The sequence below is a fragment of the Bufo bufo genome, chromosome 8 (genome assembly GCF_905171765.1).
Source record: "Bufo bufo chromosome 8, aBufBuf1.1, whole genome shotgun sequence".
NCBI lineage: Eukaryota > Metazoa > Chordata > Amphibia > Anura > Bufonidae > Bufo > Bufo bufo.
The window spans coordinates 11,045,371-11,054,369 of record NC_053396.1 but is presented as its reverse complement, the minus strand read 5'-3'; the positions used below and the strand labels follow the sequence as shown (position 1 = coordinate 11,054,369).

Below are 8,999 nucleotides of genomic sequence, written 5' to 3'. Positions count from 1 at the left end.
CAGCCATACCCCGTAGATATATATCGGCCGATCCTACCACGTTCAGCAAGTTTGGTCAACCATCTATGTGTAGGGGTACCTCCTGATGACACATGTTGGGGGAGATAAGAATTCGGCTGTTGGATTTCACCAGATCCTTTTGTTCTCTGGCAATATGTCACCAGCAGAGGTCCGAGACACATGCACGCTCAGCCTAGTTGAGCTTACATGAGTGTATGTGTGTGTGTGTAGGCTTGGGGTCAGAAGAGATAGTTGTTGCTGACAGGTATAGCCAGTCTTACCCTTTTCCACCTATAGGATTGACCTAGCCTCTAAATCAAGTACAGCTAACAACATATATATTTTTTTATTCCTTCAGTGACCAATCTATGGCGGACAGCAATCCAGCCAACAGCACTACCATCATATTTGTCCTTATGGGTCTACCTAACACTCCACAGCTCCGTTACATTTCCTTTGGGGCCTTTTTGAGTATATACTTGATGACATTAGTTGGGAACTTCGCTATTCTCATAGCCATTGTCTCAGATGCTCGTCTTCATACGCCCATGTACTTCTTCCTGGCCAACCTTTCTTTAGTAGAGCTGTGCTACACAACCATCACTCTACCCAATATCCTCAACAACATAGTAAGAAAAAGTGACATGATTTCCTTCCAGGCATGTATCTGTCAGGTTTATCTTTTCACGTTCTGTGTCACTGTTGAGTGTGTCCTACTTGCCATCATGGCTTACGATAGGTACGCTGCCATCTGTATACCATTAAGATACAGGATTATCATGAACCAAGGACTGTGCCTTCAACTAGCATCTACCACATGGATCGCCGGTATCTTGAACGCTATCATACATTCCATCCCAACTTCTCTGCTGCCTTACAGTGGTGTCAACAAGGTTGACCGACTCTACTGTGAGGTCCAACCCCTAATACAATTGTCTTGTAGTGACACATCCCTCAACAAGATGTTGACCACTCTGTCTGCTTTATTATTTGGGGTTGGGTTGATGACTTTTATTTTGGTGACCTACGTCTTTATTATTTCAGCCATTCTCCGAATCCCATCATCATCTGGACGGTTAAAAGCCTTTTCCACCTGTAGCTCCCACATCACGGTGGTCCTCATGTATTACGGAGCCCTTATCTTTATGTACTTAAAGCCAACATCTAGGGATGTCCGGAAAATGGATAGTGTTATCTCTGCTATGTACTGCATGGCCATCCCTGTCTTGAACCCGATAATCTACAGCCTGAGGAACAACGAAGTGAAACTTTCTATAAGAAAATTTTTGACGTTGAAGAGATTCACTTAAGGGGACTGATGTGTAATGTGATGGATGCATTTGAGCATAATAGAAGTCTATGGGCTGCAAAACGGATCCGTCCCGTTTCCGTTATGCAGGAAGAGTCCTTTTGGCAGCCCATGTACTTCTATTATGACGGAATGAATAACGGAATGCCTCTAAAGGAAGTCCGTTATGCATTCCGTAATAGAATTGCGTTATGGTCCGTGGTAACGGAATCCATAACACAATTCACCCTTTACCAGTGAACAAATTTCATAACCTGAAATTCGCTCATCTCTAATTATTACACTCCAGAAATACATTCAGGTTTGTTTAGCTGACTTCATCAAAAGTGTATGGTGGGCTTAAAGTGGCACTGTGGTTTCATTAAAATTTTGATATGTGATAGGGACATATCAAAAGTTTAGATCTATGGGGGTCTGAGGGCTGAGAACCCTATTGATCTCTAAAATGTGAGAAGCATGCAGGACAGAAAGTAAGACGGTTTCGATTGAAAGTCTATGGTCTCGCCTCACTTCCGTCTTGTGCATCGAGGAGAAAGAGAGAGCACACACTCCTCTCCTCTCGTTCTAGAGATTGGTGGAAGTCTCAGCATTCAGGCCTGCTCTAAACTTTTGTATATATCAAAAGTTTTATGAAAGTACAGTGTCACTTTAAAGTCAGCCATACACACAGGATGACTATCATTTAGCCAACGGAAATCTCTTCCACTCCACCATACACATGCATTCTTGGGTCAACAACATATGCTTGTGTTGTGGTTGGGAGAGAAGAGAAAACGGCTGGTGGTGGCTTATCTCCTCGAGAACATGTTAAAATCCATCATGCCCACCTTGCAGTTAAAATCTGTATCAGGTAATGGTTTTGTGCACCAGTATGTCCAAACATAATGGTCAAAGACTCCAAGACTCCAAACTTGATCCAATGGTCAACTCGTTTTCCAATATGGAACATAATACTGGTCTATTAGAATTAAAATGAACTGAGCCTATTTGGTACAAAAAAAAGTAAAAAAATTTGTTCTTATGAACTTTTTGAACTTTTCTTTATTTACCTAAATGCTTGTGCAATTCTTCATTAAACATAATACTTAGCAATCTCTTACTCATTGGCTTCCTTTGATGGGTTTTATTCAGCCATTCATACGAACCACAATGTGAAAAAGGAGAGCAAGAAGAATGAGTGGAAATGGATACTGATCTAATCTTCTATGGTGCTTCTTTAGAAATGCTTTTAGTATAATGCTGGTTATATCAAAAATTTTCCATTCACATCAAATTTCCAGACTCTGTTTTGAGACCTTTCTACTAAACTCATCCTCATCATGACTTCAGCTACACAAATTTTCACGAGATTGGTACGGTTAAGTTTCAGGACTCCAACCAGGGGCGTAGCTATAGGGGGTGTAGAGGTAGCAGTCGCTACCGGGCCCAAGAGCCTGAGGGCCCCAAAGACCCTTGTGCCACATAAGACACTGGCATTATAGAAAGTGCATACTGGTCAATTTATACCTCTGGCTGGAGGGAAGGGGTTAGGTCAAGAATTTGGCATGAGGGGGTGTCCTTTCAATGTTTGCCTCAGGCAGCAGGAAGGCTACGTGCTCCCCTGCCCCTTTCCAACAAGCACTGGGTGAAGGGGGGCCCAAGCTGAACTCTTCTACTAGGGCCCATGAGCTTTTAGCTACACCCCTGACACCAACCATACATGGTGTCCTGCTTACTTTGAAGCCAGTTTGGGATGTAACAAGCTCCATTGAAAGTGGTCATATACTTTAGATAGTGGTGGGCTAAATGCTCCTCCTCACAACCTATCTCAGTTCCTCCAGAACCCCCCCATACATGCACTCTTGGCCTGACCAAGCCTGTATGTATTCTTAATAAGGAATTAGCAGCTGCCAGATTTTTTTGATGGCGGCTTATCTCCTTAAGAACAAAAGGATTGAGCATGTTGAAATTCAACATGCCAGACCCTCCTCTCTCTTGACATCTGCTATCAAGGCAGAGTTGCGACATGTCCATAATCACTAGATGACTGTCCGTTCCCATCATAATTGGTGGGTTTGACCAATGTCTAGTCAAACTGGTGCTACATAGGGTGCTTTTGAACATAATGAGATAGTTGATGAGAAAAAAAAACACATTACCTCAGACAACTATTGTCTTTAATGGAGAGGGACTGAGTTTGGTTGGTCCACTCTGAGCATCTAGTCATTTGTGATATCACTGTGGGGATCCTTGCTGGCAGACCTCCAATGATTTCATGAGATCTGACTGACCGGTCCAAAGTGTAGCTTATGGGAAATTTTAGACCATAAACAAAAACATTATGCCTAGCATCCAGTCTTTGCAGAGTAGAATGGAGCCCCATAGCCTAGGACAAACATATTATAGATAGAGATTTTCAAAAATTCGATTTGGAAGATCCACAGTTTTTTCCCCCCCAAAAAATTTGATTAGATCCGAATTAGTTAGTCACGAAGCGCGTTATAAACCAGCTATTTCCCGGCCTGCTTGGAGTGTGTCTCTCGCTGTACATCACTGTGCATCGCAGAAACATGCATAGCTAGTCCGCTGTGGTAGTGCAACAGTTACTGTGCGTCAGTATGAAAGGCAAGTGACAGGCGTCGCTCTTAGACTCAGTTCACTTCACTCATTTGGTCAGTTTCAGGTCAAAAACTGACCAAATAACTGAAGTGTGAACTCAGCCTTACAGGTCAATGCTAACGTCAGGTATAAAGAACCGTGCAGTGGCCCAAGATTCTACTATAGAGTGAAAGAGCGCGCTCCTTTTACACCGTCGTCAGCTGATTCCACATAGATTTGTACAGAACCTATTCTGTTACACGCTGATACAAGTAGTGAGCTAGTAGAGAGGGTGTCAGCAGTAAGTTTGTGCCATCACTGTTCATTTTTCCCATCAGAAGAACAACCCCAAAAAAACAGATCCTGTCTTTTGAGCATCCACCTTTACATGGTCGGTATTTGGTCAGTAATTGATCAGTATTGGTAAGGCCAAAATAAAACCCAGGAGTGGGTCCAAAACGGAGATGACAAGTGATGGGAATATTTGCTTGTCTTCTGTGTTTTGGACCCACTCCTGCTTTTTGCTTCCAAATCATGAACAAATCCCGATGCAAAATAGGGACAGTGTGATAGACGCCTTATGGATGCTCCAAAGACAGGATCCATTGTGTTTTTCATTTTTATTTTCTTCTGACAGATCAGAAGGATAAAATGTCAACAGGGAAACTAGTGGCTTCGTCACAGAATGGTGAGGGCGGCAACAGCATGAGGAATCAACATAGTGTCCCAGTCACAGAGTGGGGTTGGGGGGGGGGGGGTGGCAACAGCAGTGGCAGTAACAGCACAAAATGGTGGCAGTAGGAGAAGATGGCAGCAGAGGAAGCCGGTGTGTGGCATCAGGCAGGTGGCCGCATCAGAATAGTGGCTAAAGCACGTGGCCAGAAGTAAAGGGCCATATTTTACAATGTTCTGGTGTTGCACCCAGAATCATCTAGTCTGATGCATCAGGCACCAGTGTGTAAATCCTGGCTGATCCACGCCTGATTCATCTTTAGAAAGGTTAATATCTCAACATTTCCTGTTATAAGGCGAGTTCTCTTTGGGGTAACTATGGCCCCCGCCGCACTAAACACTCGCTCTGATGCCACACTACTGGCCGGGCAGGAAAGCTTGTCCAGGGCAAACTCGGCCAGTTGCAGCCACGAATCAAGTTTGGCCGCCCAGTAGTCCAGGGGATCCTACTGGTTCAGGTTCTGCTCCATGTCCTGATGCGGCTGGTGGATGGTTTCTTCAGTAGGCGGGTGAAGAAAAGTGCTCATTAGAGAGTCAAGACTTAAATTGCTGCTGATGGAGCTTGTTCTGCTCCTGTCCCCCCCCCCCCCCAGCAGTTATGGCAGTGGAGCATGAGCGCAGACCTTCGTGAGGATGAGCAATGGCGCACATAGGCAGTGACCAGTTGACTACATAGGATGTCTCGATAGTAGTTGAGTTTATCATTCCTCTCAGCAGGTGGAAAAAAGGCCCATATTTTGACCTGGTAGCATGGGTCTAACATTGTGAAGAGCCAGTAGTCATCTGGTGATAATGCAGCTGTCACTACACAAGCAACTCAGCATGCATCTGGCCATTTGCACAAGGGAATCAGAGGGAGTCCCTGCCTCCATCTAAACTGCAAATTGCCATGGTCTGTTGGGGTCATCTGCCTGGTCTTCCTCATTGTGCTTCAGCTCCTCCTGTTCCTCTCATGTGGCTTGGGCAGATAAACAACCTATTTCTGTATACAGTTCCTGGGCGTTAATGTCTCTCTCCTCCTCCTCCACCTCCGCCGGTTCACCCCCCCCCCCCAGGGCCCAGGTGGCCATGAGATGTAGGCGCCACAACTCCTGTCCTCTGGCCAGACAGATTTATCAGCATCTGCTCCAGGACGTGAAGGAGTGGAATGACGTTGTTCATCCCATAGACCTGGCGACTGACAAATAAAGTGGCCTCCTCAAAGCACCTGAGCAAACGGCAGGTGTCACGCATGAGCTGCCACTGGCTAATGTCGAAGTTACACTGGGGAGTAGTCCTGTTCGCCTGCATCATTACGGCCTCCCTCTGCTCATATAGTCAGTCCAACATGTGGAGGGTGGAGTTCCAACATGTGGAAACGTTGCATATGAGGCGATGTAGGGGAACATCATTCTGCCTTTGTAGCTCAAGGATGGCGTGTTTTGCCGGGTAAGAGTGGGATATTTATTGTGATGCTGATTTTGTTTTATGTACTAACCCTACAATCTATGTATAGGAAGGAAGGAAATAGTTAACTTGCTGTTTTTCAGTATTAGTTGCTAAGTAATGGTCCCACTTTCTCCAAGTTAGTGGAGTCTGCGAGAGACAGGACATGTCTAGAGTGTGCTGCTATAAAGTAGGCCAAGACAGAATCCTTATCCAAGAAAACACCATTCCTGAGAGTGAAAGCTTCCAGAATGGTTTAGGACCATGAATGCCATGCTTGAACTGAGCCAGTAAGGGTAATGCACGGCTACAGATTTAGACTTTACTGCTCATGGTTAGGGTTAATTGCTTCTGGCCTCCACCACACTACTAAGACAGACTGTCCATCTGATTTAGGACTGCACCCCACAGCCAGGAATTGCAAGGAAATATTGAGGAATTGCATGCCTTTGGTCCATTGGGAAGATCACTAGTAACTATAAAGTTCTGAGACTGAGGGAGGACTACCACCATCATAGTCACCTCCTATATACAGCCTGCTCTATCTCCTCTGTGAAATACTAGAGAACTGTCTCTGCTGCTTGTATCTGTACCATGACCCCCATCATTATTCTCTTACAAAGCTGGCCCGGTCCTTGGTTTCCACACCCGATCCTTATACTATTATCTGGCAACAACAAGGTAATTACTGCTACTATTATTAAATAGGGTTCACTTACTTTTCTCCCTGCGTTGTGGATGTTTACACACTGTGCACAATATAAGACCGGAATGGTACAACGCTCTGTGTGTTATTAGGTGAGTTAGATGGTTTTTATCTATAATTGTGACCACATTTTATTAGTATCGATGGAGAAATCCAGGTCATTTCATGAAGTTCGCTTACTTTTTCTTGCAACTGTTTATAATTTTCATCAAAGTATGAGCATTTTTTTTGCCAGGATATTACATTTACACCGTCTGTACTTAGGGGACATGTTTAACTGAGACAAATGATGAGATACTCAAGAGATTGACCTAGACTATCCCCAACAGGAATCTCATGTCTGGAAATAGGGCATATTATGGCAGTGCTTTGGCAATATGCAACGATACCGGAGGTAGGTGACTGTATGTCGTATGGTTCACAGCTATGTCTTTTTATTATCGTACCTACTCTTTCCCTATTCCCCATAACAGTCGCAGCTTGAAGCTCCTGCACCCAATGCAAAATCTGTAACAAGTCCCTCACCTACTATGTCCTTCTTATAATACTGGGGTCTTATTCTGTGGCAGAAGGGATATTGGGCCCTTGCCAACATTAGGGCCCAGGTTCAACTGCTATTTCTGCTCTGTACCTATTATTCTTCCAATGCAGGAACCTGTTATTGATATGTCTGTGTTCCTGGTCCAATAGATTCATGGCTAGATGAAGGAGAACGATCAACATGAAAATCTAACAAAAGACCGCTCTCTTCTCGGTGTAGCCATGGACATCCGCATATTTATTTATCATATCGTAAAGGATGTTTTTATCTTATTTTATGTTTTTATTTTGTTTTTTATATTTCTCTGTGATTTTTGCTTTTTCATCCCTCCCTTTTTTTTTTTGCACAAGCAGAGTTCACTTTAGGCTACTTTCACACTCGCGTTTTGGCTTTCCGTTTGTGAGATCTGTTTAGCGATCCAAAACGGATCAGTTTAACCCTAATGCATTCTGAATGGAAAAGGATCCGCACAGAAGGCATCAGTTTGCCTCCGTTCCGTCTCCATTCCGCTCTGGAGGCCGCCTGCAGCGTTTTTTGTGTCCGTCTGATGAAACTGAGCCAAAACGGATCCGTCCTGGCACACAATGTAAGTCAATGGGGGACGGACCCGTTTTCACTGACACAATATGGCACAATAGAAAACGGATCCGTCCCCCCATTGACTTTCAATGATGTTCAAGACGGATCCATCTTGGCTATGTTACAGATAATACAAACGGATCCGTAATAATGTATTATCTGAACGGATCTGTCTGTGCAGATCCATGACGGATCCGCCCAAAACGCAAGTGTGAAAGTAGCCTTAATTAGGTTTTCATGTTGGTTATCATTTTACTCAATTTACGTTTAGACCGGACCAAGAATTGACCGACTCTGGATAATCTTTTTTTTTTTTATTAAATATTAAAGACAATCAATTAACGTAACTATAAAAGAAAATACAAAATATCGTCAACTTCCTCAATACTAGCATTTAATCTACTGCACCATGATTCCCGCCGTCCCTTCCTCGTATTTGGCGTGCACCCTTTCCCCTTTGATTATTATTAGTGATGAGCAGCAGGGGTCATATTCAAATTCGTGATATTTAACAATATTCTACATTCTTTTTTTTTACTCGAAAATCGGCAAGGTAATGATCGCGTAATATGCGAATATTACGCGATCAGTACAGGCGTGGGTCAAAAACAAATATATATAGCACTATAGAATATAATGCTATATATTTGTTTTTAGAATATTCATAATTTTTTCCATCTGAACACATGAGTCCTCCCTGCTTCTTGCTTGTGGGCCAATGACTCATTGGCCTACAAGCAACTTAAGCAGGGAGGAATCACGACTTCAGATGGAAAAAAATGAGGAATATTCTAAAATACGAATATATAGCATTATATTCTAAATATTCGCGAATTCTCGAAGTGGCGATATCTATACTATCTATACACAGAGGTGATATCATTACAGGCAGGATTGGAATGACAGATAAGCAGATAACTGCAGTAAATTGATCTGTACAGACTTAGAAATAGCGCCTATTATTAGTAGTAATGGTCAGTGTGAAAACTATTGTTTAACTATAGATGTTGACGTGTAAAAAAATCATTGTCAAAAGTTCTTTAAAAATATGTTAAACGAAAAAACGTGATTTAAGCAATAGGCCATTTTCTGACGACACATTCCCTTTAGGTTTTAAAACTCTATAAATC

The 8,999-nt window shown here is 43.2% G+C and overlaps 1 protein-coding gene across 1 annotated transcript; it reads left to right on the top strand.

Annotated features, from left to right (window-relative positions):
- The first annotated feature begins 368 nt into the window (after positions 1–368).
- Positions 369–1,310, top strand: LOC120977553 (olfactory receptor 5V1-like). Its single transcript, XM_040405547.1, has one exon. The coding sequence runs from the start codon at positions 369–371 to the stop codon at positions 1,308–1,310; it is 942 nt and encodes a 313-aa protein (XP_040261481.1).
- The last annotated feature ends 7,689 nt before the right edge of the window (positions 1,311–8,999 follow it).

What these genes read in the sequence shown, in the direction of transcription:
- LOC120977553 (XM_040405547.1), top strand. Translation starts at nt 369, where the DNA reads ATGGCGGACAGCAATCCAGCCAACAGCACTACCATCATATTTGTCCTT.